This window comes from Ammospiza caudacuta, chromosome 32, assembly GCF_027887145.1.
Source record: "Ammospiza caudacuta isolate bAmmCau1 chromosome 32, bAmmCau1.pri, whole genome shotgun sequence".
NCBI lineage: Eukaryota > Metazoa > Chordata > Aves > Passeriformes > Passerellidae > Ammospiza > Ammospiza caudacuta.
The window spans coordinates 4503875-4530822 of NC_080624.1; the positions used below are offsets into that span (position 1 = coordinate 4503875).

At 65.4% G+C, this 26948-nt stretch overlaps 3 protein-coding genes across 4 annotated transcripts; 1 reads left to right on the top strand and 2 right to left on the bottom strand.

Moving 5' to 3' along the window:
* The first annotated feature begins 902 nt into the window (after window positions 1–902).
* RCOR2 (REST corepressor 2) lies at window positions 903–7285 on the top strand. The gene is made up of 12 exons (XM_058822340.1): window positions 903–1023; window positions 1391–1447; window positions 1547–1627; window positions 2060–2112; window positions 2466–2627; window positions 3690–3814; window positions 4474–4543; window positions 5347–5538; window positions 5869–5946; window positions 6116–6173; window positions 6435–6558; window positions 7246–7285. Exons 1-12 carry the CDS (start codon window positions 903–905, stop codon window positions 7283–7285), a joined length of 1161 nt encoding a protein of 386 aa, XP_058678323.1.
* A 668-nt stretch (window positions 7286–7953) lies between these two features.
* On the bottom strand, window positions 7954–9350 carry LOC131570141 (collagen alpha-2(I) chain-like). Its single transcript, XM_058822497.1, has 2 exons — window positions 8976–9350; window positions 7954–8937 (listed from the first exon to the last, which is right to left on the bottom strand). The coding sequence occupies exons 1-2, from the start codon at window positions 9153–9155 to the stop codon at window positions 7954–7956; spliced, it is 1164 nt and encodes a 387-aa protein (XP_058678480.1). The 5' UTR covers window positions 9156–9350.
* On the bottom strand, window positions 9350–25427 carry MARK2 (microtubule affinity regulating kinase 2). Of its 2 annotated transcripts, XM_058822495.1 has the most exons (18): window positions 25198–25427; window positions 20315–20488; window positions 19190–19243; window positions 19030–19078; window positions 18841–18906; window positions 18340–18410; window positions 18147–18203; window positions 16724–16960; window positions 15765–15884; window positions 15369–15468; window positions 15174–15286; window positions 14215–14341; window positions 13281–13507; window positions 12696–12793; window positions 11774–12058; window positions 10816–10842; window positions 10273–10317; window positions 9350–9885 (listed from the first exon to the last, which is right to left on the bottom strand). In XM_058822495.1, the coding sequence occupies exons 1-18, from the start codon at window positions 25252–25254 to the stop codon at window positions 9534–9536; spliced, it is 2259 nt and encodes a 752-aa protein (XP_058678478.1). In that variant the 5' UTR covers window positions 25255–25427; the 3' UTR covers window positions 9350–9533. The 2 variants fall into 2 exon arrangements, with proteins under 2 accessions (XP_058678478.1, XP_058678479.1); XM_058822496.1 differs by lacking the exon at window positions 10816–10842.
* Window positions 25428–26948: the final 1521 nt, after the last annotated feature.

Genomic DNA, 26948 nt, shown 5'->3' on the forward strand with positions numbered 1-26948 from the left:
AGTGTGATGGAGGTGGGGATCCCCATGGGCACCCCAGACCCACAGGGACAGACCCCAGACCTAAATAGGGACAGATCCTACAAAGGGACAGACCCCAGACCTAAATAGGGACAGATCCTACACAGGGACAGACCCCAGACCTTTGTGGGGACAGCCCCAGCCCCACATGGGGACAGCCCCAAACAGGGACAGACCCCAGCCCCACACGGGGACAGACCCCAGATCCATGTGGGGATAAATCCCAACCCCCACATGGGGGGACAAACCCCAAACCCCCCCGACTCCCCCCTCCCCTTTATGCCCCCGCTGCCCCCGGCCCTTTGTCCCCCCAGGCCCTGCGGGGGTGCCGGTACCGAACCCCCCGTGCCGATCACCCCGATCCCCCGGTTCCCTCCCGGTTCCCCCGTTCCCCCCATTGCCCCCCGGTTCCCTCGTTCCCCCCATTGCCCCCCGTTCCCTCCCGGTTCCCTCGTTCCCCCCATTCCCCCCGGTTCCCTCCCGGTTCCCCCGTTCCCCCCATTCCCCCCCGGTTCCCTCCCGGTTCCCCGCGGCCCGCGGAGGGGTACGGGGGGCGGCGGGGCCGTGCTGAGGCCGCGGAGCTGGAACTACTTTAGCACCGGGAGGCGGCGGCGGCGGCCGCGGGCGCTTTGTGCGGGCTCGGGACCCCCGGCGGGACCCCCCCAGCACCGGGACCCCTCCCCGGGAACCCCCCCCGGTTCTGCCCCGCTCCTACCGGGGGAGGGACCCTCGGGTCCGCCCCGCATCCTCCTCCCCCCGCCCCCTCCCCACGCCCCCTCCCCAAATCCCCGCGCTCGGGTCGGGGCGGTTCGGTGAGGGGGGGGCACCGGGGCTGAGCCCCCTCCCCGTGCGGGACCCCCGGGGGGCTCGGGGGGCTCCGGGCGATGCCGGCGGTGATGGAGAAGCCCTCGGGGATCCTGTCCCGCAGCCGCGCCAAGGCGGGCGGGGGCGCACCGGGACCCCCCCACTCCGAGGACGAGGCCAGCGAGGACGAGCACGGCCACGGTGAGTGACCCCCCCCAAAAATAAAATTAAATAAAATTAAATTAAATAAAATAAACCTGCGAGCCCCCCATCCCCAGGACACCCCCACCCCAACAACCCCCCCAGGGATGTCCGGTGTTCATTTGGGGAGGGGGCGGCGCTGCTGGCACCCCCTGACGCCCCCCCAGTTCCGTTGGGTGGGGGGCACACACGGGGACACTGGGGGGGGAACAAAGCCCCGTCCCCATTGTCCCCGGGCGCCCGCGTGTGCGCGGCCGCAGCTTTGTTCCGTGGCGCTGGGGAGGGGGCTCGGCCGCGACCCCCGCGGCCCCCCGGGAGTGAGGAGGGGTCGGTGCGGCCCCCCCGGTGACCCCCGGTGACCCCACAGACAGCATGATCCGCGTGGGCGCCGATTACCAGGCGGTGATTCCCGACTGCAAACCAGGTACGGAGATTTGGGGAGGGGTCTGGGGGGCTCGGGGGGGGGGTTTGGGGGTGTCCCCCCCACACCCTGAGACCCCTCCCCATTGTGCCCCCTCCCCAGAGAGCCCCGCTCGCTACAGCAACAAGGAGCTCAAGGGGATGCTGGTGTGGGCCCCCAACCACTGCGTGTCCGACGCCAAACGTGAGACCCCCGACCCACCCCGGGGTGCCCCTGTGTGGGAGGGGGGGATCGGGGGGGCACCCACCCCCTGTGCCCCCAGCACCCCCCGGTGCCCCCAGCACCCCCTGTGCCCCCAACACCCCATGGTGCCCCCAGCACCCCCCGGTGCCCCCAACACCCCGTGGAGCCCCCAACACCCCCTGTGCCCCCAACACCCCGTGGTGCCCCCAACACCCCCTGTGCCCCCAGCACCCCCTGTGCCCCCAGCACCCCCCGGTGCCCCCAACACCTCCCCTTTGCCCCCCTCCAACCATCCCAAACCCCCTTTCTACCCCCTTAACTCTTCCTTTACCCCCCAAAACCCCCCCAAATCCCCTCTCCCTCCCCCCCAAAACCCCTCTCATTCCCCTCTAACCCCCCTAAAACCCCCCTGACCCCCCAAACCCCCCCCAGTGGACAGGTACATCGCCATGGCCAAGGACAAGCACGGCTACAACATCGAGCAGGTACTGAGCCCCAAAAGCCCCCAACCCCCCCAAATCCCCTCCTGAACCCCCTAAATCCCCCCCTGACACCCCCAAATTCCCTCCTGACCCCCTGGGATGCCCCTAAATCCCCTCCTGACCCCCCTGGGTGCCCCTAAATCCCCTCCTGAACCCCCCAAATCCCCTCCTGACCCCCCTAAATCCCTTTCTGACCCCTTGGGGTGCCCATTAATCCCCTCCTGACCCCCCTAAATCCCCTTCTGACCCCCCCAAGTGCTCCTAAACTCCCTCCTGACCCCCCTAAACCCCCCCCTGAGCCCCCGGATGTCCCTGACACCCCCTGACGCCCCTGGCTGCCCCCGTGGCCCTGCCAGGCGCTGGGCATGCTGCTGTGGCACAAGCACGACGTGGAGAAGTCCCTGGCTGACCTGGCCAACTTCACCCCGTTCCCGGACGAGTGGACGGTGGAGGACAAGGTGCTGTTCGAGCAGGCCTTCAGCTGCCACGGCAAGAGCTTCGCCCGCATCCAGCAGATGGTGAGGGCCAAAAGGGACCCCAAAATCCCCAAAAAGGAACCCCAAGAGGGACCCCAAAAACCCCAAATGGGGCCCCAAATGGGACCCCAAAAACCCCAAAAGGGACCCCAAAAGGGACTCCAGAGACCCCAAATGGGGCCCCAAAAGGGACCCCAAAAACCCCAAAAGGGACCCCAAAAGGGACTCCAGAGACCCAAAAAGAGACCCCAAAAGGGACCCCAAAAACCCCAAAAGGGACCCCAAAAGGGACTCCAGAGACCTCAAATGGGGCCCCAAAAGGGACTCCAGAGACCCAAAAAGAGACCCCAAAAGGGACCCCAAAAACCCCAAAAGGGACCCCAAAAACCCCAAAAAGGGACCCCAAAAGGGACTCCAGAGACCCAAAAAGGGACCCCAAAAGGAACTCCAGAGACCCCAAAAGGGACCCTAAAAGGGAGCCCAAAAGGGAGCCCAAGACCCCCCTGGGGAGGGGCACCGGGGGGACAGAACCCCCTCACTCAGCAGGGTTGGATCCAGTCCCAACCGGGGAATTTTTGGGGCTGATTTTTGGTTTTTTTGGGGCTGTTTTTTTTTTAATTTTTGGGGCTGGTTTTAACGTTTTGGGGGATTTTTGGGTTTTTGGAAGGTGTTATTGCTCCCACAGGGAGGTTTGGGGGGTCGGGGGGGGTCACAGGACCCTCTTGGAGATAAGGGGGTGCCACCCCCCCCCCCAGCAAATGGTACATCCCACCCTCTGCTGTCCCCCCCCCACTCACCCCCACCAGGTGGTACCTCCCGCCCAATTTTGGGGTTTCTCTGCTGATTTTGGGGGTCCTGACCCCTCAATCTTTGGGATTTCTTTGCCATTTCCTCCTTTGTCATTTCTGGAGGTTCCTGCTGCTCCATTTTTAGGGGTTTTCTCCCGTTTTTGTGGGGGATTTCAGGGGTCTTCCTGCACTTTCTCCTCCCCATTTATAGGGGTGACTCCTTCCTTTATTTCTCACCCCATCCCTGAAACCAAATCACCCCAAAAGCCCCCCAAAACCCCCCCAAAGCCCCCCTAAGCCCCCTGTGTGCCCCCAGCTGCCCGACAAGCTGATCCCCAGCCTGGTCAAGTACTATTACTCCTGGAAGAAGACGCGGTCCCGCACCAGCGTCATGGACCGGCAGGCGCGGCGGCTGCTGGGGCGGCGCGACCGCGACGACAGGTACGGGACCCCAAACATACCCCAAAACCTGCCAAAACTTCCCTAAAATCCTCCCCAGAACCTCTCCTGAAACTTCCCAAAAACTTCCCTAAAATCTCCCTAAAATCTCATCCTGAACATTCCCAAAAATCTCCCCCAAGAGCTCCTCACAAACCTTCCTAGAACTTCCCTAAAACCTCCCCAAAAACGTCCCAAAAACCTCCCCAAAAACCTTCCTAAAACTTTCCTAAAGCCTCCCCCGAAACTTCCCCAAAAACTTTCCTGAAACCTTCCCAAAATCCACCCTGAGCCCCCAAAAACTTTCCTAAACACCTTCCTAAAACTTCCCAAAAACCTCCTCAAAAACCTTCCCAAAACTTCCCCAAAATCCACCCTGAACCTCCCCAAAAACCTTCCCAAAACCTCCCCAAAACTTTCCAAAATCCACCCCAAAAACTTTCCTCAAACCTCCCCAAAATCCACACAAAATCTCTCCAAAAACCTTCCTAAAACTTCCCTAAATCTACCCCAAAAAACCCAAAATCGCACCCTGAACCCCCCAAAAACTTCCCCAAAATCCACCCTGAACCCCCAAAACCTCCTCAAAAACCTCCCCAGAACCCCAAAATCCCACCCTGAACCCCCAAAACCCCAAACCCCCTCTCCCCCCTTCCCCCCAGCAATGACGAGACCGACGAGCCCCGACCGAGCCCCGAGGGGGCCCTGGAGCCCGCGGACCCCAAAAAAGAGGTTGGGGGGCTCAGGGGGATTTGGGGGGCACAGGGGGGGTTTGGGGGGCTCAGGGGGATTTGGGGGGCACAGGGGGGGTTTGGGGGGCTCAGGGGGATTTGGGGGGCTCAGGGGGGGTTTGGGGGGCACAGGGGGGGTTTGGGGGGCTCAGGGGGATTTGGGGGGCACAGGGGGATCTGGGGGGCACAGGGGGATTTGGGGGGCACAGGGGGGATTTGGGGGGCACAGGGGGTTTGGGGGGCACAGGGGGGGTTTGGGGGGCTCAGGGGGATTTGGGGGGCACAGGGGGGTTTGGGGGGCACAGGGGGATGATTTGGGGGGCACAGGGGGATCTGGGGGGCACAGGGAGGGTTTGGGGGGCTCGGGGCTGTCACAGGGTGAAATTTGGGGGGTGGGTTTCAAGAGCGGGGTGAGGAAAAGAGGGAACCCCCTCAAAATGGAGCCAGACCCCCCCCAAAATGGGGGTGAATCCCTGAAGATAAGGAGGGAGGAGAAACTAAAGATGGTGTGGGGCCCCCAAAATTTGGGGGAATCTTTGGCAATGGGGGGAAACCCTGAAAACAACGTGGAGGAGCTGAGGGTGGATCTGGGGACCCCAAAAATTGGGGGAAAACCCCCAAAAATGGGGCAGAGGTGGCGCCCCCTGCTGGGGGGGTCGGGGAGAGCAGCGCCGGGCCGGAACGTACCAAGTTCCAGTTGGGGGGGGCGGGAGGGAGAGGTGAATTCTCAGGGGGTTTCCCCAGCCATAACCAATTCAATCCCCTGAGCTAATTAACGAACGTGCCTAATTAACGCCTCTTTAGCCGTGCCTGGCCAAGGCGGGCCCGCGCAAGGAGCCGCAGTACCGGCACCACCCCCCGGCGCGGCAGCGGCGCCGCCCCCCCCGCGGGATGCGCCTGAGCCGCGAGGACGTGGCCGAGGTGACGGCGAACCCCGACCTGGGCGCGCGGGCCCTGCGGCAGCTCGACTGCCAGCTGGTGGCGCTCAAACGGCAGGTGAGGGTGGGGCACACCTGGGACAGCCCAACCACACCCCAAACACACCCCAAAACCGCCATGGGGACCCCTGCCCCAACCCTGATCCGCCCCTGATCTGTCCCTGATCTATCCCTGATCAGGGACATGATCCCTCCCCGGGACAGCCCAAACGCGCCCCAAAAAACCACCCTGGGGACCCCTGCCCAACCCTCGATCAATCCCCGATCCATCCCCGGTCAATCCCCGATCAATCCACGTTCCTTCCCCGCTCCATCCCCAATCAGTCCCCGATCCATCCCCGATCAATCCTTGATCAATCCCCAATCAATCCCTGATCAATCCCCGCAGGTTCAGCGCATCAAGCAGATCAACAGCGGCCTCAGGCAGGCGCTGGACGGGGGCCTGGAGGGGCTGCGGCCGCCTGAGGTGGGTCCTGTGAGCCCCCCGGTGTCCCCTCGGTGTCCCCTCAGCGTCCCCTCGGTGTCCCCCCGGTGTCCCCACGGTGTCCCCACGGTGTCCCCTCGGTGTCCCCCCGGTGTCACAGCACCTCCCGGCTGTGTCCCCTCCAATCCCCCCAAATCCCCTCCCCCCACAGGGCAACAGCAAATTCAGCTCGCGCTGGACCACGGACGAGCAGCTGCTGGTGGTGCAGGGTGAGTGCTGCCCTCGTTAGCGTAATTAGCCTCGTTAGCTGCCTGTCGGTCCCTCACTGTCCGTGTGTCCGTCTGTCCCTCACTGTCTGTATGTCCCTTACTGTCCATCTGTCCGTCCCTCGCTGTCCGTGTGTCTGTCCCTCACTGTCTGTGTGTCCGTCCCTCGCTGTCCGTGTGTCCGTCCCTCACTGTCCGTGTGTCCATCCCTCACGGAGTGTCCGTGTGTCCGTCCCTCACTGTCCGTGTGTCCGTCCCTCGCAGCCCTGCGCCGTTACGGCCGCGATTTCCCGGCGGTGGCGGCCGTGCTGGGGAACAAGACGGCGGCGCAGGTTCGGAGCTTCGTGCTGGGCCCGCGGCGGCGCCCGGGGCTGGAGCGGCTCCTGCAGCGGGGCCGGGGCCGGGGGGAGCCCCCCGGGGAGGAGGAGGAGGAGGAGGTGAGGAAGGGCCGGGATGGGGGTGGGGGGGTCTGAGGTGGGAACTGGTCCCAGTCCCTGCCCTGCTCCCAGTGCCGGGTGGGGATTGGACCGGTCCCAGTTCTGAGCCTGGATCGGGGGCAGATCCACGTCAGAGGCAGCCCTGGCACAATGGCCCTGCCCCAATCAATTAATATCAATCAATCAACCAACCAATCACACCCCAACCAATCAATCAATCAATCAATCAATCAATCAATCAATCAATCAATCTACCCTAATCAATCCATCCATCCATCATGCATCCCAATGAATCAATCAATCTATCCCAATCAATCTACCCCAATCAATCAAGCAATTACACCCCAATCAATCAATGGCCACGCCCCACCCACTCCCTGCCCCGCCCACCCAGCCCCACCTCTCTCTCCACAGGTGCAGATCACCGGCGTTTCCCGCCCGGCCCCGCCCCCGCCGCCCTCCTCGGCCCCGCCCCCCGGCGCGGCCCCGCCCCCCTCGCGCCCGCCGGCCCCGCCCCCTCTGCTGCGCCCGGCCCCGCCCCCGGCCCCGCCCCCCGCGCTCCCGCGGCCGCCGCCCCCCCTCCAGCCCGGCCGGGCCCCGCCCCCGCTGCTCCGCCCTGGCCCCGCCCCCGCCGCCAGGCCCCGCCCCCCGGCTGCCGGCCACGCCCCGCCCCGCTGAGCGCCCCCTGCTGGGCCGGAGGGACGGGGGGGGGAGGGGGGGGGGTCCCGGTTTGCAATAATGCAATAAAGGTATTTTAGTACAGAGGCTCCGAGCGCTGGGAGGGACCGGGAGCACCGGGAGCACTGGGGCAGCGGGAGCAATGGCTCAGACTGGGAGCACTGGTTCGTACTGGGAGCACTGCTCCGTACTGGGAGCACTGGTTCGTACTGGGAGCACCGCTCCGTACTGGGAGCACTGGTTCGTACTGGGAGCACCGCTCCATACTGGGAGCACCGCTCCATACTGGGAGCACTGGTTCGTACTGGGAGCACTGGTTCGTACTGGGAGCACCGCTCCGTACTGGGAGCACTGGTTCGTACTGGGAGCACTGGTTCGTACTGGGAGCACCGCTCCATACTGGGAGCACCGCTCCATACTGGGAGCACTGGTTCGTACTGGGAGCACTGGTTCGTACTGGGAGCACTGGTTCGTACTGGGAGCACTGGTTCGTACTGGGAGCTCTGGTTTTCACTGGGCCCGTCCCCCCAGCACCACGCGGAGCCCGCAGATCTTTCTGGAAAGTTTTTAATCAGAACCTGGAAAATCCAACGCAGAGGGGGCGTGGCCTGGGCTTGGCCCCTCCCCCCGGAGTGTCCCCGCCCCCAGGGGCGGTGCCCGGGGCGGGGCTACAGCAGGACAGAAATGGGGGGAGGGGAAGGGAGGCCCCAGCCCCGCCCCTCCCCCACCCCACCCCCACCCCCACCGGGGCCTTCCTGAGTGCGGGGGGAGGGGCGGAGACAGCCCTGGGGGGCGGGGCCAGCCCTGGGGGGAGGGGCAGGGGACACCGGCAGGGGAGAGGGGACACCCCCACCCCCCCTAAGGCCACCCCCGGACTGTCCCCGTGTCCCCCCGTAAGGCTCAGGGTGACCCAGGATGTCCCCACACGGCCCTGGCCACCCCCAGGTGCTCCTGAGCCACCCACGATGTCCCCCAGGACCCCTCAGAAGGGCCCTGGGCCACCTTGGGCCACCTCTCCCGTCCCCAGAGGTCCCTGTCCCCAATGAGCCTCCCCAGAAGGTGCCACCAGGATGTCCCCATGAATGAAACCCCGGCCCTGTCCCCAAGGGCCCGTCCAGGATGTCCCCAGGATGCCACAGGACGGCCCCGGGTGCATCCAGGTGGCCCTGGCTCCATCCAGGTGTCCCCATGGTGACCTGGATCCCCACAAGGTCCAGCCAGGTGACCCCGGCAGGTCCCAGGTTCAGCCCCGAGTTCCCCCAGATCCGTCTGGAGGTCCCAGGTCCATCCAGGACATCCCGGGTCCATCCAGGACGCTCCTGGACCCCACAGAAGCTCCATCCAGGGCTCCTGGGTCCATGCAGGACATCCTGGGTCCATCCCAGGTCCACCCCAGGAGCTCCTGGCTCCATCCAGGACGTGCCCACCAAGGCCTGGACAGGCTCGAGGTCCATCCAGGAGCCCCCAGGTCCCCCCCTGGGTGTCCCCACCGTGTCCGTGGCTCCGTGGCCACCCCAGAGGCACTCCCAGGTCACCGCTCCCAGGTCACCACGGCCGTGTCCCCAAGAGCCGCAGCCCCGAGGTGGCCGTGGCCGTGTCCCCAGGAGTGAGAGCCCCGAGGTGGCCGTGTCCCCAAGAGCCAGAGCCCCGAGGTGGCCGTGTCCGTGTCCCCAAGAGCCAGAGCCCCGAGGTGGCCGTGTCCGTGTCCCCAAGAGCCAGAGCCCCGAGGTGGCCGTGGCCGTGTCCCCAAGGGCCGCAGCTTGGTGGCCACTCCCAGGTTGCCGTGTCCGTGTCCCCAGAGCTCTGAGGCCACTCCCAGGTCTCCATGTCCATGTCCCTGGAGCTCCACGGCCACCCCAGCTGTCCCCATCCACGTCCGGGTGCCGCAGCTGCTGGGTGCCCGGAGCTCGAGCTCCTCGGCCACCTTGGAGCCACTCCCAGGTCGCCGCGTCCATGTCCCCAAGGGCCACAGCTCCAAGGTGTCCCTGGCCGTGTCCCCAGAGCTCCGCGGCCACCCCAGCTGTGCCCGCCGTGGCTCAGAGCTTGAGCTCGTCGGCCACCTCGGAGGCGCTCCCGGGTCACCGCGTCCGTGTCCCCGGAGCTCCGAGGCCGTCCCAGCTGTCCCCGCCGCGTCCGGTCACCGCAGCTGCCGCGGGGCGGAGCTTGAGCTCCGCGGCCACCTCGGAGGCGCTCGCGGGCGTCCCCGTCCCCGGAGCTCCGCGGCCGCCCCGGCCGCGCCGCCCGCGCCTCAGAGCTTGAGCTCGTTGGCCACCTTGGAGGCGATGTTCTTGAAGGCCATGGAGGTGCCGGCGATGCGCTTGAAGCGGACGCCGTTGAGCGAGAGCCGGGGCAGTTTGCACACCTCCATCTCCCACTGCACGAAGGAGTCGTGGCCGGGCGCGCCGTGGGCGCAGAGCAGCACGAAGCGCTCCTGGGGCTCGCAGCGGCAGCTGTTGGCGTCCAGCACCTTGCGGATCTCGCGCAGCATCTCCCCGGGCTCCAGCGAGCTCGTGGTCTTCATGCTCCACGTGAAGCGCAGCGAGCGCGGCTTGGCGTCGCGCCCGGCGTCGCGGGGGTCCTTGTCGGGGCCCACCGCGGGTCTGGGGGCAAAATGGGGGGAAAACGGGGGGTTAGGGGGCTCTGGGGGTCCTTGTCGGGGCCCACCGCGGGTCTGGGGGGGAAAATGGGGGGAAAACGGGGGGTTAGGGGGCTCTGGGGGTCCTTGTCGGGGCCCACCGCGGGTCTGGGGTGGCACCATGGGGTCACCAAGGGCGTCACAGGGACCCCAGGGTGAGCCCAGGGTATCCTCAAAGTGTCCCCAGGGTGTCCCCAAGGGTGTCACAAGGATCTCAGGGATGTCCCCAGATGTCCCCAAAGTGTCCCCAGGGATGTCCCCAGATGTCCCCGAAGTGTCCCCAGGGTATCCCCAAGGGTGGCACAAGGATCCCAGGGATGTCCCCAAAGTGTCCCCAGGTGTCCCCGCTCACCTGAGGGTCTCCACCCTCTCCTTGCTCTCGGGCTCGTGGGGGTTCCTCGGGAGACAAAAGGGGGGGCCCAGCTCAGTTGGGGGGGGGGGGGCTGGGGGGGCACAGCCCCTTCCCCACCCCCTCCCCCACCCCGGGGGGGGCACAGACAGCACTGGGGACGGGGGGGAGGGGGGGGGGCACACACGGACACACGGGGGGACACACGGACGGACGGACGGACGGACGGGCGGGGAGGGGGCGCCATGCGGGGCCGTGCAGCTCTGGGGAGGGGCCGGGTGGGAGTTTGGGGTGGGGTTTGGGGGGCTCTGGGGGGGTTTTGGGGGATTTTCTGGGGCATCGGGGGGGGTTTTGGGGGGTCTGGGGGGGATTTGGAAGGCTCTGGGGGGTTTGAGGGGCTCTGGGTTGTTTTGAGGTGCCCTGGGGGTATTTAGAGGTCTCTGGGGTGTTTTTGGGGGTCTCTGGGGTGTTTAGGGGTCTCTGGGGGTGTTTTTGGGGGTCTCTGGGTGTTTTTGGGGTGCCATGCGGGGTCCGGCGCGGCCCTACCTTCTGGCAAACCTGAAAGACAGATTTCTACAAAGACAAACAGAAGAGAAGGGGGCGTTGGGGGGGGGAGGGGAGGGGGCGGGGACAGAGCCACCCCCTCCCCCCCAGAGACCCCCCCCAAACCCCCCAGAGACCCCCGAGAGGGGACAGGGGGGGACAGGGGGGGAAACAGCACCAGCACCCCCCCAACAGGGTCTGGGGGGACATTGGGGGGGTCCCCAAAGGGACATTCAGGGACATGGGGGGGATATGGAGGGTCCCCAGTGGGACAGGAGGGGACGTGGGGGGGTCCCGAGGGAACGGGGGGGGACATGGGGGGTCCCAATGGGACAGGAGGGGACATGGGGGGTCCCAGGGGGACAGTGTGAGGGACAGGAGGGGACACAGAGGGAGGAGAAGAACAGAGAAGCCCTGAGAGCACCGAGGGGACACCTGAGGGAGGGGACACCTGAGGGGACACAGAAACACAGAAGGGACCTGGGGGACACCGAGGAGCCCTGAGAGGGGACAGAGAAGCCCTGGAGGTGACACCGAGGGGGGGACACCGAGCCCAGGACACACAGAGGGGAACAAACCACAAAGGGCACAGCCAGGGGACACCGAGGGGACAGTGAGAGAGCCCAGGGGACACAGGAGGGGACACAGGAGGTGACACCGAGGGGCAGTGAGAGCCCAGGGGGACACAGGAGGGGACACAGGAGGTGACACCGAGGGGCAGTGAGAGCCCAGGGGGACACAGGAGGGGACACAGGTGACACCGAGGGGCAGTGAGAGCCCAGGGGACACAGGAGGTGACACCGAGGGGCAGTGAGAGCCCAGGGGGACACAGGAGGGGACACAGGTGACACCGAGGGGCAGTGAGAGCCCAGGGGGACACAAGAGGGGACACAGGTGACACCGAGGGGCAGTGAGAGCCCAGGGCACACACGGTGACAGGGGCCAGCCCAGGCGAGCTCACCTGCGCACGAACTTGGAGGTGAACTTGCTGAACAGGCTGGCCGAGGGCCCGCGCCGGCCCTGGCTGGCGCCCGAGGGCGAGGCGGGCGGGGGCAGCCCGGGGGGCAGCGCGTAGGGCAGGGGGTCCCGGGGGTCCCGGGGGTCGCGGGGCGCTCGCAGCTGCCCCGCGTGGAACGTGCTGCGGCTGGAGACGCCCCGGGGGAAGCTGGGCCGCTCGGCGGGACCCCCGCCCTGGCTGACGTTGTGCGCCGAGGGGGAGGCGGCCGGGACCCGGGGGGGGGCGGCGCTGCGGGGGGACAGGAAAGGGGGGTGGGGGGCGGCCCCGAGACCCCCAAACCCTGGGACAGCCCAGAGCCCCCCCAGTGACAGCCGGGACCCCCGCCCCGGCTGACGGTGTGCGCCGAGGGGGGGCGGCGCTGTGGGGATAGGGGGGACCCCTGAGCCCCCCCAATACCCAGGGGCACCCCAACACCCAGGGACACCCCCAGACCCCTGAAATGGGGACACTGCTGTCCCTGAGCCCCCCCAGTGACACCCAGGGAAACCCCCCTGAATGGGGGGCAAGGGGTGGGGGACAGCCCTGAGACCCCCCTGACGCCCAGGGATACCCCCAGACCCTAAAATGGGGGACACTGCTGCCCTCGGGGACCCCCCCAGAGCACTCCCTGCACCCAAGGACACCCCCAGACCCCTGAATGGGGGACACTGCTGTCCCTGGGACACCCCAGAGCCCCCCAAAACCCAGGGACCCCCCCAGAGCCCCCAGGGACTCCCCCATGTGAATCTGGGACGCCCCCAGCCCCCAGTGAATGCAGGAATTGGGGGCTGGGGGGCATCACCCACCCCCCATCTCCACCCCGTTCCCCCCGGGACCCCCCCCACGTTGGGGGGCAGGCCGGGGGTCCCTGGGGAGGGGTCCCCACCTGTCCTTGCCGTTCTGCAGCGAGCCCTGGCCCAGGCTGGCCCGCTCCAGCAGGGGCGAGTTGCGGCTGCGCGTGGTGCCCGTGGACAGGACGCTGTTCTGTGGGGGGGGCACGGAAATGGGGGCGCTGGGGGGGGCACGGGGGGCCCCGAACCCCCAAACAGCACCCACGGGACCGGGGGAGCCTGCATGGGACACCCAGAGACCCCAGACCCACCCCGGGGGACCCAGGGATGGACACCCCCCATCCCCAGCCCAGCAGGTGCTGAGCCCAAATTTGGGGGGGGGGGGGGGGGGTTCAGGTGTTGGGGACCCCCCCCCGCCAAAATCCAGGGGGGTTCCAGGTGTTGGGATCCCCCCTCCCCAAATCCAGGGGTTCCAGTCCCCCCTCCCAAAATCCAGGGCGGTTCCAGGTTTTGGGGTCCCCCCTAACCAAATTTAGGGGGGTTCCAGGAGTTGGGGTCCCCCCTCCCCAAAATCCAGGGGGGTACCCGGAGTTGGGGTCCCCCCTCCCACCCCAAATCCAGGGGGGGGGGGGGTCCCAGGTTTTGGGGTCCCCCCTGCCCACCCCCCATTCGGCACTGACCGTGGATGGGGAGGGGGTGCCCTTGGAGCGCTCCAGGCCGGGCAGGGGGCTCGGGGGCACCTTGGCCGTGCTGCCCGCGCGGCGCCCCCCGCCCCCGCCGCCCTCTTCCTCCCCGGCTCCTCCTCCTCCTCCTCCCGCTCCTCCTCCTCCTCCTCCCCGCTTGTTCTCGGCGTTGGCCGCCTGCGTTTTCTTCGAGTACGAGGCCGAGGTGGGGATGGAGAGCCCGGCTGGGGCGGAGGGAGGGAGGGGCGGTCAGGGTGGGGGTCCCACGTGGAGACCCCATTCCCTTCACCCGCTGATCATTGGGGGTGCGGGTCACACGGAACGGCCCCAAAACCGCCCCAAAACCGGCCCCAAAATCACCCCCAAAATGGACGCAAAACCGCCCCAAAACCACCCCCAAAACTTCCCCAAAATGGACCCAAAACCACCCCAAAAGTGCCCCAAAACCAAGCCAAAAATCACCCCCAAAACCGCCCTCAAAACCACCTGAAACCAGCCCAAAACCACCCCAAAAACCGCCCCCAAACTGCCCCAAAACTGGCATAAAACCGGCCCCAAAACCGGCCCAAAACTGGCATAAAACCAGCCCCAAAATGGACCCAAAACCAGCTCAAAACTGGCATAAAACCAGCCCCAAAATGGACCCAAAACCGGCCCAAAACTGGCATTAAACCAGCCCCAAAATGGACCCAAAACTGGCATTAAACCAGCCCCAAAACTGCCCCAAAACCGCCCCATGAGGGTCCTGATGGAGGCACCCACCCACAGCTCCAGACCCCTCATGTCCCCATTTGGGGGTCTGGGGTCTCACCCTGGTCGCTCACTCTCCGTTTGGGGTCCCTATCCCCATGATTTGGGTCTGGGGTCTCACCCTGGTCGCTCACTCTCCGTTTGGGGTCCCTATCCCCATGATTTGGGTCTGGGGTCTCACCCTGGTCGCTCACTCTCCGTTTGGGGTTCGCTGACACGCTGCGCTGCACCTTGTGGGCGGGGGAGGGGCCCGAGCTGTTGGCGACCTCCGGGGCCACGCGGGGCTTGAGGGCCAGGCTGTCCTCCAGCTGGGGACACGGGGACATGGGGACATGTATGGGGACACGGGGACATGGGGACATGCGGGGCTTGAGGGCCACGCTGTCCTCCAGCTGGGGACATGGGGACAGACAGGGGACACTGGGGACATTGTGGGGCTTGAGGGCCGGGCTGTCCTCCAGCTGGGGACATTGGGGACAGGTGGGGACATGGCAGGACACAGGGGACATCTGCCAGGCAGGGACAGGGATGGGGACGTGCTGGCACAGCTGGGGACAGGGGACACAGGGGACACCCGCCGGGCAGGGGCAGGGACGTGCCACCATGGCACAGCTGGGGACAGGGGACAGGACAGCGTGGGGACAGGGCATGGCAGGGAACGCTGTCCCCCGTGTCCCCCCCATCCTCTCCGTGTCCCCTAGCCCTGCTCTGTGCTCCTGTGTCCCCGTGTCACCTCAGTGTCCCCATGTCCCCGTTCATCTCAATGACCCTCCCAGGGTCACCCTGTCCCACCCAGTGTCCCCATGTCCCCTCTTTGTCCCCATGTTCTCGCTGTCCCCTCGTGCTCTCCACACTCCCTCCCCTCCCTGTGGTCCCCACTGTCCCCACAGTGTCCCCGCTGTCCCCCAGTGTCCCTGCTGTCCCCAATGTGTCCTTCAGTGTCCCTGCCACCCCTCAGCGTCCCCAGTGTCCCCACCTCGGAGCTCTTGTGGTCCAGCAGCAGGTACGTGGCCATCACCTCGTTGTACCTCTGCCATTCCCCGGTGTCCCTGGGTGTCCCTGCCATCCCCCCGTGTCCCTCACTGTCTGTGCCATCCCCCAGTGTCCCCAGTGTCCCCAGAGTGTCCCCCATGTCCCCACCTCGGAGCTCTTGTGGTCCAGCAGCAGGTACGTGGCCATCACCTCGTTGTACTTCTGCCCCACCAGCGACTCCTGGATCTCCTCCCGCGTGTAGCCCATGGACACCATCAGCTCTGGGGGGTGACAGTGCCCTCAGGGGGGGTGACAGGGACACTGGGGTGTCCCCGTGGCCCCAGGGGTGCCCGGGGGTCCCACCTGTCCTGCGGGGGTCCTTGTAGTCAGGCACGGGCTCCATGTAGGGCTTCAGCTCGTCGTCCTCGTGGCCCACGTTCATCCAGCGGTCCTTCATGATTTGCTGGGGACACGGGGGCCAGGTCACCTCTGGGGACACTTTGGGGACACTGCAGGGTCCCCAGGGGGTTTTGGGGTGATCTAGGGGGTCTCAGACGTTCCCAGAACCATGCTGGGGGTCTCAGGATGAAGTTGGGGGTCCCCAGAAGATCCTGGGGTGCCATTGTGGGGGCCAGGCTCATGCTGGGGGTCCCAGGCTGAAGCTGGGGGTCCCCAGAAGGTCCTGGGGTGCCATTGGGGGTCCCAGGCTGAAGCTGGGGGTCCCCAGAAGGTCCCAGGCTGAAGTTGGGGTCCCCTCACCTCCAGGGTGCCCCTCTTGGTGGGGTTGAGGATCAGGAATTTCTTGAGCAGGTTCTCGCAGTCCGTGGACATGTAGAAGGGGATGCGGTACTTGCCCCGCAGCACGCGCTCCCGCAGCTCCTGGGGACCCCAGAAACACCATGGGAACCCCAAAAACACCCCAAAGACACCGTGGGGACCCCAAAACCACCCCAAAAACACTCGAGAGACCCCCAAAACCACCCCAAAACTACCCAAGAGACCCCAAAAATCACCCAAAAAACACCGTGGGGACCCCAAAAACACCCATGGGAACCCCAAAAACACCTGAGATACCCCTGAATCCACCCCAAAACCAGCTGAGAGACACCCAAAACCACCCTAGATATCCCCAGAATCACCACCAAAACACCATGGAGACCCCCAAACCACCCATGGGGATCTCAAACCCCCCATGGGGACCCCAAATCACCTACAGTGACCCCAGAACCACCACGGTGACCCCAAAACCACCCATGGTCACCACCAAACCACCCACGGCAATCCCAAAATCACCCATGGCTACCCCAAAACCACCTGACAGACACCCAAAATCACCCCAAAACCACCCACGGCAACCCCAAACCACATATAGGGACCCCAAAACCAACATGGGCACCCCAAAACTGCCTGTGGCCACTCCCAAAACCATCTGTGGACATCACAAAATCATCCGGGGTGACCCCAAAACCACCCACGGCACTCCCCAAACCATGCCACGACAACTCTCAAACCACCCTTAGGGACCCCAAACCACCCATGGTAACCCCAGAACCACCCATGGCTACCACAAAACCACCTGACAGACACCCAAAATCACCCCAAAACCACCCTTAGGGACCCTCAAACCACACATGGCCACAACCAAACCATCACGGAGACCCCAAAACCACCACGAGGACCCCCAAACCCCACACAGGGACCCCCAAACGAGGTCCCACCTTGAGGTTCTGGCCGTCGAAGGGCAGCGAGCCGCTGACCAGCGTGTACAGGATGACCCCCAGGCTCCACACGTCCACCTCGGGCCCGTCGTACTTCTTGCCCTGGAAGAGCTCGGGGGCGGCGTAGGGCGGCGAGCCGCAGAACGTGTCCAGCTTGTTCCCGAACGTGAACTCGTTGCTGAAGCCGAAATCCGCGATCTTGATGTTCATGTCGGCGTCCAGCAGCAGGTTCTCGGCCTGGGGACATCAATGGGGACATCATCAGGGACAGGGACATTGTCACAGGAATGGGGACATTGGGATGGGATCTTGGTGTTCATGTCGGCGTCCAGCAGCAGGTTCTCGGCCTGGGGACACCAATGGGGACATTGTCACAGGAATGGGGACATTGGGATGGGATCTCGATGTTGGTGTTGGCATCCAGCAGCAGGTTCTCGGCCTGGGGACATCAATGGGGACGTGGGGACATCATCAGGGACAGGGACATTGTCACAGGAATGGGGACATTGGGATGGGATCTGGGTGTTCATGTCGGCATCCAGCAGCAGGTTCTCGGCCTGGGGACATCAATGGGGACATTGTCACAGGAATGGGGACATTGGGATGGGATCCTGGTGTTCATGTCGGCGTCCAGCAGCAGGTTCTCGGCCTGGGGACATTTGGGGACATCATCAGGGACATTGGGAACGTTGGGGACGTCATCGAGGACAGGGACTTTGTCACAGGAATGGGGACATTGGGATGGGATCTCGATGTTGGTGTTGGTATCCAGCAGCAGGTTCTCAGCCTGGGGACATCAATGGGGACGTGGGGACATCATCAGGGACAGGGACATTGTCACAGGAATGGGGACATTGGGACAGGGACCTTGATGTTCATGTCGGTGTCCAGCAGCAGGTTCTCGGCCTGGGGACATGGGGACATTGATGGGGACAGGGAGGACATTGGGGACATCATCAGGGACAGGAACATTGTCCCAAGAATGGGACATTGGGATGGGGACACTGGGATGGGATCTGGGTGATGGTGTCCAGCAGCAGGTTCTCAGCCTGGAGACAGTGGGGACAGCAGTGGGGACAGGGACACTGGGATGGGGACATTGGGATGGGATCTGGGTGCTGCTTCTCGGCTGGTTTGAGGTCACCATGGGTGGTTTTGGGGTCACCATGGGGTGTTCAGGGGTGGATCTGGGGGTGCTGGTACCTCCCTGGGGGTCCCAGGGGTGTCTGGGGGGTCCCAGGGTGCCGTGTTTGGGGTCCCAGGGCTGTCTGGGTGCTGTTTTGGGGGTCCCAGGGCTGTCTGGGTGCCGTGTTTGGGGTCCCAGGGCTGTCAGGGTGCTGTTTTGGGGGTCCCAGGGTGCTGTTTTGGGGGTCCCAGGGCTGTCTGGGTGCTGTTTTGGGGGTCCCCTGTGGGGGCTGCTCACCTTGAGGTCCCTGTGCACAATGAATTTCTGGTGGCAGTACTGCACGGCCGACACTATCTGCAGGACAGGGGGGTGTCAGGGGGGGCCCAGCCCGGGTTGGGGGGCACAGGGACACCCCCAGCCCCATTGGGGACACCGGGGGGGGTCCCCAACCCTTTTGGGGGCGCTCCAAGGGCATCACCCCCCCCCAGACCTGTCGGAACTTGGCCCGCGCCTCCTTCTCCTTCATGCGCCCGTGGGCCACCAGGTAATCGAACACCTCACCTGGGGGGGAAAAACCGGGTCAGGACATCCCAAAAAAATCCCAAAATATCCCCAAAAATATTCACAAAATATTCACAAAATATCACTCCAAATATTCCCACAAAATATCCCCAAATCCACACCAGGTAATCGAACACCTCACCTGGAGGGGGAAAAAACCCGGGTCAGGACACCCCAAAAAACCCCAAAAATATCCCCCAAAATATCCCCCAAAATATCCCCCAAAATACCCCAAAACATTCACAAAATACAGTCCTAAACATTCCCAGAAAATACCCCAAAATATGCCCCAAAAATATCCCCAGATCCACGGCAGGTACTGGAACACCTCACCTGGGGGGCACAGGGTGGGGGCGAGGGGCACCCCAAGGTTTCCCCCAATCCCTGTGACCCCCAAAACCCCCCGGGAGCCCCCAAACCCCCCACTCACCCCCGCTGGCGTACTCCATGACCAGGTACAGCGTCTTCTCCGTCTCGATCACCTCAAAGAGCTTCACTGCAAGGGGGTCAGCGGGGTTGGAGACCCCAAAATGTGGGGGACACCCCCAAAAGGTGGGGGACACCCTTGGGACACCCCCAAAAGGGTTGGGGTGCAGCTGAGGGGGTTTGGGGGTCTCACCTATGTTGGGGTGGTTCAGGACCTTCATGATCCGCACTTCCCTGAAGAGCTGTGACAGGGACAGGGACAGGGGGGATTTTGGGGGTGTCAGAGGGGACAATTCCCGATTTGGCACCCCAAAATCGGCTGTGACCCCCTCCCCAAGGTGACAGCACCTCACCTTCTGCAGGCTGGAGGAGTTGAGCTGCGTCTTGTCGATGATCTTCACGGCCACCTGTGGGGGGAGAGCGGGGTCAGGGGGTCCCAGGGCTGTCCCCAAAACGTGGTGGCACCTGTGAGGGGAGGGACAGGGGGACAGGGCTGTCCCCAAAATGTGCTGGCACTGATGGGATGAGAGGGAAGGGGACAGGACCATCCCCAGGACTGTCCCCAAAATGTGGTGGGAACAGGACCATCCCCACACCGTGCTGGCACTGCCAGACTCACAGGGAAGGTGACAGGACCGTCCCCAGGGCTGTCCCCACACCCTGGTGACACTCACGGGATGAGGACCAAGGGTTTGGCACCATCCCTGTGCCATGGTGGCACTCACAGGGACAAGGACCAGGACCCAGAAGTGTCCCCACAGCACGGTGACAGTCACAGCTGAGGAGCAGGAAACTCCTTCCTGTGCCAGGTGGCACTCCCAGGGCAGGGACCAGAGCTGTCCCCACAGCACGGTGCCACCCATGGGATGGGGACAACAGAACTGTCCCTGTGGTGACACCCACGGGAGCTGCACCAGGAGCCCAGAGCTGTCCCCACACCGCGGTGGCACTCACGGCTGGGGACAGGAAGCCACCCCTGGGCCACGGTGGCACTCCCAGGGCAAGGACCAGGACACAAAGCTGTGCCCGCAGCAGGGTGGCACTGCGAGAGCAGGGACTGTCCCCACACTGTGCTGGCACTTCTGGGGCAAGCACCAGGACCCAGAACTGTCCCTACACTGTGGTGACACCCACAGGACACAACCTGTCCCTGTGCCACGGTGTCACCCAAGGGCCCATCCTGTCCCTCCACCCTGGTGTCACCCACGGGCTGATCCCATCCCCACACCACGGTGTCACCCAGGGGACACAGCCTGTCCCTGCGTCACGGTGTCAGCCATGGGCCGATCCTGTCCCTGTGCCACGGTGTCACCCAAGGGCCCATCCTGTCCCCACACACGGTGTCACCCACGGGCTGATCCCATCCCCACACCACGGTGACACCCACAGGACACAGCCTGTCCCTGTCCCCGCAGTGCCACCCCCGGCCCGGGTCCCCTCCCAGCGCTGTCCCCGGCCATGGGCAGGGCCCCACTCACCTCCTTGCCGGTGAGGACGTGCCGGGCCAGCTTGACCTTGGCGAAGTTGCCCTTGCCGATGGTTTTGAGCAGCCGGTAGTTGCCGATGTGGGGCTGCTCCTCGGCGGCCGTGCCCGCGTTGCGGCCCCGCAGCATGCTGGCCTTGCCGCCGCCCTTGCCCTCCACGGCGCCGGGCTGCGGGGACACCGAGGGGACGCCGAGGGGACGGCGAGGGGACGATCGATCAGCCGGGGCCGGCCGCGGCGCCCCGGGATCCCGGCGGGCCCCGGGAGGAGCCGGGAGCGAAGTCCGGAGCGGCGGAGCCGCGCCCGGCCCGGCCCGGCCGGGAGCCGCCCCCGATACCTGACGCAAGCGCGGCGGTTTCGGGCTGGGCCGCCAGGGTGGGAAGGGGACAGCGCCGCGTCACCCGTGTCACCCCCTGCCCACGAGGGGACACGGCCACCCCGCCTTGCTCCTCTCCTAAAGTGTCCAAACACCCCGATTTTACCCCAACCCCAAGCGCCTGCACAGAGCTCACGCCCAACCCAAAGCGGGGCGGCCCCCGGTACAAATTCGGCACTAACTCCCTTTTCCCGCACCCCAAAAGGCGCCGCGGGGCCCCCCGAAGGTCACCCGGGCCTCGGGGACACTTTGGGGGTGTTCCCTTGGCGGGGCCAGCGAGCGAGCCGCCCCCGGCCGGGGCTGTCAGCGCTCCGGTGACACCGGAGATAACGGGAGCGCGTGAGCGGGCGGGAGCCCGAGCCAAGCCCCCTGCCCGGTGCCACCGGGGGCCGTGGGGCCCCCCAGAACCTCGGCTGCGGGGCTGTTTTACGGGGGCACAGCCGGGGCGCCCCGCTCCCCCTCCGTGGGAAGGAAACCGCCGGCGGAAGCCACGGGGGAGGCGCCGGCGATGGCGCAACCGAACCCCGAGATTTGGGGCGAGAAGGCGCCGGTTTGGGGCCCGGGGGGGTGGGGGGGACGCACCGGAGCTTCCCCCCTCCCCCCAAAGCCCAGCGCGGCGCTGTGGGAAAAGTGAAGGAAAACCGGGAATTCCTGCCAAAAAACTGCCGTGGCAACGGGGCGGGAGCGTGCGGAGCCATCTGGCCGCGCTGCCGGGATTCGCTCGGGCTCCTCTGAGGCGGCACCGACACCGGAGCCCCCCCAGAGCCCGGGCGGGGCCGCGGCACCAGAACCCCCCGAACCCCCCCGGGGATATTCCGGTATTTCCTCTGATGGCCGAGCGGCCGAAACCACGGCAAACGCGGCAAAGGAGGCACCGTGCTGGGCGAACGGGGCACTGCGGAGGCCGCGGTGCTCCCGGTGCTGCTCGGTACCGGCTCGGAGCCCCCTCGTGCCTCAGTTTCCCCGGCCCGCCCGCCCGCCCCACGAGGGGACTCACCCTGGGCACGGCGGAGCGCCGGGAGGGACGGACGGACGGACGGAGGGAGGGAAGGAGCGAGCGGGGACCGGCCCGACCGGTTGGGGCTGAGGCCGCAGCGGGACAGCGCGGGTGGGGCCGGGGAACACCTGGAGCGGCGGGGCGGGGAGAGGAGCGGGGCGGGAAAGGGGAAAACCGGGCAGGGGAGGGACGGGGGGGCTGTCCCGCTGGGGACAGGGCCAGGAGGATGGCAATGGGCACCGGGATGGGCACTGGGGTGGACACTGGGGTGGCCACTGGAATGGTCACTGGAATGGACTTAGAACGGCCATTGGAATTGCCGTTGGAATTGCCGTTGGAACGGCCACTGCAATCCCCTTTGGAGTCCCCACTGGAATGGTGGCAGCAGTGACGGTGCTGAGGCTGCAGGGATGTCACCGGCCCAGCAGTGACATCGCCAGAGCTGTGGTGATGTCACCAGGCCAGCAACGACATCACCAGAGCTGCCATGATGTCACCATCCCAGCAATTTCACCCAGCCCAGCAGTGATGTCACCAGCGCTGCCATGATGTCACCACAGCTGCAGTGATGTCACTGGCCCGGCAGTGATGTCACCAACCCGGCGGCGATGTCACCAGAGCTGCCATGATGTCACCAGCCCGGCAGTGATGTCACCACAGCTGCCATGATGTCACCAGCCCGGCAGTGATGTCACCAAAGCTGCCATGATGTCACCAGCCCGGCAGTGATGTCACCAGGCAGGTGTGAGGATCCCAGTGCTGGGAGGTGCCGATGCCACCAGCACCTGCCCACGCTGCCAGCACCAAACTGGTGCCAACTGGTGGCACTGGGGGCAGCCCTGGTGTCCCCAGCCCCAAACTGGTGCCCACTGGTGGCACTGGGAGCAGCCCTGGGGTGTCCCCGGGACCCCGGCTCGGCTCGGCGGTGGCAGCCAGCGCCGGTTCGTGCGGCGCCGCTCAAATGTCAGCCAAATTTAGGCATTTTTGAAGATATTTTTTTATCTCCAAGCCCAGCAGCTCGGGCTCGGTGTGAGGGAGGACTGGGGGCTGTTGGGGGGCAGGGAAGGACCCCCCGATTTCAGCTGCGGGGCTGGGGGGGATGCGCGGCCCCCCCCCGCGCGGCGCTGCCGCCCCCTCCCCAAATCTCCCAGCCAGGAATAATTTTCCTCTGCCGTTACATAACGGCGGAGAAATAAAAGGAAAAGCACCCAGAACGAGGAGAGGGGGCTCCGTGCCACGGCCACGGGCACAGCACGGGTGGCACTGCCTTGTCCTGGGTTTGGGGACGCTGACACGAGGCCGCCTGTGCCCCCACGCGCCCTGCTGGGGTCACTGCCCGGCTCCGGGGGCTCCACGGTCACAGAAAGGGGGAAATCTCCCCAAAATGTCCCCCAGAGTGGGGGTCTCACGCAGCTGGGGGGGCTGAGGAGCCCCCCGGGTGCTCCCCAAAACAGCTGAGCCAGCAGCGGGGTCTGCCAGCAACGACAGGAGCTGAGGGCAGAGAGGGACCCCAAAACCCCCCAAATCCACCCCAAAATTGGGGAACCCCCCAAAGGAAAACCCCCTCACACCCCAGACAAACGGGGGGTGAGCCCCAAATTCCCCACTCTGGATGGGGCTGGCCCTGTTCAGAGGGGTCAGAACAGGAGGAATTTGGGGGGTTCGCTCCTCAGAGCCCCCCCAAATCCACCCCCAAATTGGGGAACCCCCCAAAGAAAACCCCCTCACACCCCAGACACACAAGGGGGGGAGGGTGAGCCCCCCATTCCCCACTCTGGATGGGGCTGCTCCCCGCTCACAGGGGTCAGAACTGGGGGGGCTCGCCCCTCAGGGCCCCCCCAAACCCCGGGGCGGGCTCCGAGCCCGAGGCAGCGCTGCCGCCGCCCCCACAGCCCCCCCCGGTTTGGGGGGGCGCAGCAGGGAAGGGGAGGGGGTGGGGAAGGGGGAGGGGGTGGGCTGACGCCCCCACAGCCCGAGCGTGCAGCCGTGGAGCTCAGGGGGCACAATGACACCCCAGACTTGGCCCCCATAGCGGATCCCAGAGCCTGGGGGCTCAATGATGGGGGGCTGGCACCCCCCTGCCTGCCCCTCTACATTTGGGGTGCAAGGCTTGACCCCCCCACACAAAATCCGGGGTTGTGAACACAAACCCCCACTGGTGCAGGGAACCCCAAAATGGGACCCCAAAATCTGGGGTTGTGAGAACAAACCCCCACTGGTGCAGGGAACCCCAAAATGGGACCCCAAAATCTGAGGTTGTGCACACAAATCCCCACTACTGGGCCTAAAGGGAACCCTGAAATGGGACCCCAAAATCTGGGGTTGTGCACGCAAACCCTCACTGCTGCCCCAAAGGGAACCCCAAAATCTGGGGTTGTGCACACAAACCCTCACTGCTGCCCCAAAGGGAACCCCAAAATGGGACCCCTAAATGTGGGGAGGGAATCATCTCAGAGCACTCTCCCCACACCAACGCTGGCCCTAAAGGAGGCCGCGGCTCAGGACCCCCCAACCCACAGGAGGCTCTGGGAGACCCTGGGGTCCCTCATGGAGGTGGGAGAGGAATTGAAGAATTGGGGGATCCCTGGACCCCCCTTTTGGACCTTACAGAGGGGCCCCGAGGCCTTTCAGAGCCCCCAATTCCCTCACAGAACAATCCCAAACCCCTTCAGTCCCTCTTTTCCTTCATAAAAGTATCCAGATGCCCCCAAATCTCCTCCTTTCTCCACATAAAACACCCCAGGTTCTCCTTTTCCACTCCCAAAAATGTCCCAAGACCCCCTTACGCTCCATTATTTTCCCTCTCAGATCGCCTTTTTCGCTCAAAAACCCACCCAGGTTCCCGTCAAACGCTCTTTTTTGCCTCACAAAATCTCTCAAATCCCTTTCAGGCCTCGCTTTCCCCTCACAAACAGACCCCAGACCCTTTTTAGTGCTCTCAGGGCAGCCCAGGATCCCCTTTGCTGTCACAAACCGGGCGCGGAACCCCCGGTTCCCCTCACACAACAACCCCAGACTCTGTTACCCCCTTTCCCCTTTTTCCCCTCAAAAACCAGCCCAGGTCCCCCTCCAAACACCGTTTTTACATCACAAAATTACTCAGGCCCCTCTAAGACCCTTTTCCCCTCACACAAACGCCTCAGATCCACTCAGTTCCCATTTTTTCCGCATGGACGGGACCAGGACCCCCCCAATCGTCCTTTTCACCCTCTCATATCCCCCCCGTCCCCTCACGAATCAGCCCCCGAGCCCCTCAGAGCTCCTTTTCTCCCTCACAAACCCACCCCAAACTCCCCTTTTCCCCTCACAAACCGGCTCACGATCCCCTCAAGCCGCTTTTTCCTCCCTCAGATCCCCCTTTTCCCCTCACAAAAATCCCCCAGGCTCCCTCAGTCGCCTCTTCCCCTCACAAAATTCCCTTTTTCCCCCTCGGCCGCCCCTCTCCCCTCACGCTGGAAGCGGCTCCCCCTCCATCCCCACCCGATCGCCGCCGTCCCTCCCTCACCTGTTCCGCGTCCCTCTCGTTGACGGTCGGCAAAGGGCTGCGACCGCTGCTCGACATGGCGGCCCCCCCCCCGCGCCGCCGGCGACTATCGCGATAGGGGGAAGCCGCGGCAGGCGGTGTGCGGGGAGGGGGAAGGGGAAGCGGGGGAGCTCAGGGGGCGGGGGGGGGCCAGGCCAGCGGCATTTGGGGGGCCGGGAGAGGAGCAGGGGGAGCGGGCGGGGTCCGCCCGGCCCGGCCCGGCCGCCGCCTCCGCCTCCTCACGCCGCCGCCGCCGCCTCAGCGTCCCGCGGCTCCCAACATGGCGGCCGCCGCCGGCCCTCGGCCATTTCCGCCGCCGCGCCGGAAACACCCGACACGCCTCCCCGCGCCGCTTCGGCTCTTCCCGGACAGCTTCGGCTGGCGGCCGTCACAGACTTCGAGCGTTTCCGCCTCCGCCACGGAGTTACACGAAGATTCCTTCGGTACTTTCCGCCGAGCGCCGCGCGCGCCGCCGCAACTCCGAGTGGAGCCGGAAATAGCCGAGTGTAGCCGAAACACCCGAGTGGATGCAGAAATAGCCGAACGCCTCTCGGCAGACTTCGGGCGCTTCCGCCCCTGACGGAAATACACGAGCGGAGACGAATCCCCCTCCCCAGCACTGATGGGGACCCCAGGATGGGGCGGGGGCGGCTCGGACCGCAGGACCCTCCCCCAGTTTTGGGGGTTCTCCTAGATACCTGGACCCTCCCCGATTTTGGGGGGCTTTGCGGGATCCCCGGGTCCTCCCCGATTTTGGGGTGAAGGGGGCTCCTTGTCTGCACTGGGAGGGGGCGTGTCCTCACTCGGCCACGCCCCCTCCGGACCAAAGGGGCGGGGGCGGGGCCGGGATAGGGGAGGGGGCTCCATGGGCTCCCCATCGCTCGGGGCACCCCCGGGCGGTGCTGCGGGGTGGGGGCGGGGATGGAGGGGGGGTGCTTGGGGAGGGGGGGGAGCACCCAGGGGCTCCCCCATCCCCCCCATCATGGGGGGATCCCCATTAAAATCCCCGCTGAGGCTCCTCTGGACGTGGGGATGGGCTGAGACCTGCAGGACTCTCATCCCCCCCCCCACCGTAGCCCCCCGTTGTGGGGAGGGGCGGGGATGGGAAAGGCGTGCGGCCCCTTTAAATTTACCCAGGAGCCCTTAAAGGAGCCCCGGGGGCCCCACGGCAGCGTCCCCAGCCCGGTCGGGCCCCGCCATGGAGCCCCCCCCGGGCCCCCTCCCGCCCCCGGCCAGCCCAGGTGAGCACCGAGACGGGGGGGAGGTGAACGGGGGTGCGGTGGGACCTCCCCTTGGTGCACAACGGGAGCGGCGCTGGCCCTTTAAGAAGCCCCCCGACCCTTGTTTGGGGGGGGGGTCCCCAGCCCTTTGCCATCCCCTGTCATTGGCCCCGGGCTCTTTAACGGGGTCCTGTCCCTTTAAGATGACCTGATTCCGTTGAGGGTTGCTCCATCCCTTGAAATTATCCCGGTGCCTTTAAAATGTCCCCGGGAGTTCAGGATGTCCCCAGGAATTCAGGATGTCCCCAGGAATTCAGGGTGTCCCCAGCAGTTCAGGGTGTCCCCAGGGATTCAAGATGTCCCCAGCAGTTCAGGGCGTCCCCAGGAGTTCAGGGTGTCCCCCCTTTTAAATGTCCCCAGCAGTTCAGGGCGTCCCCAGGAGTTCAGGGTGTCCCCGGGAGTTCAGGGTGTCCCCCCTTTAAAATGTCCCCAGCAGTTCAGGGTGTCCCCGGG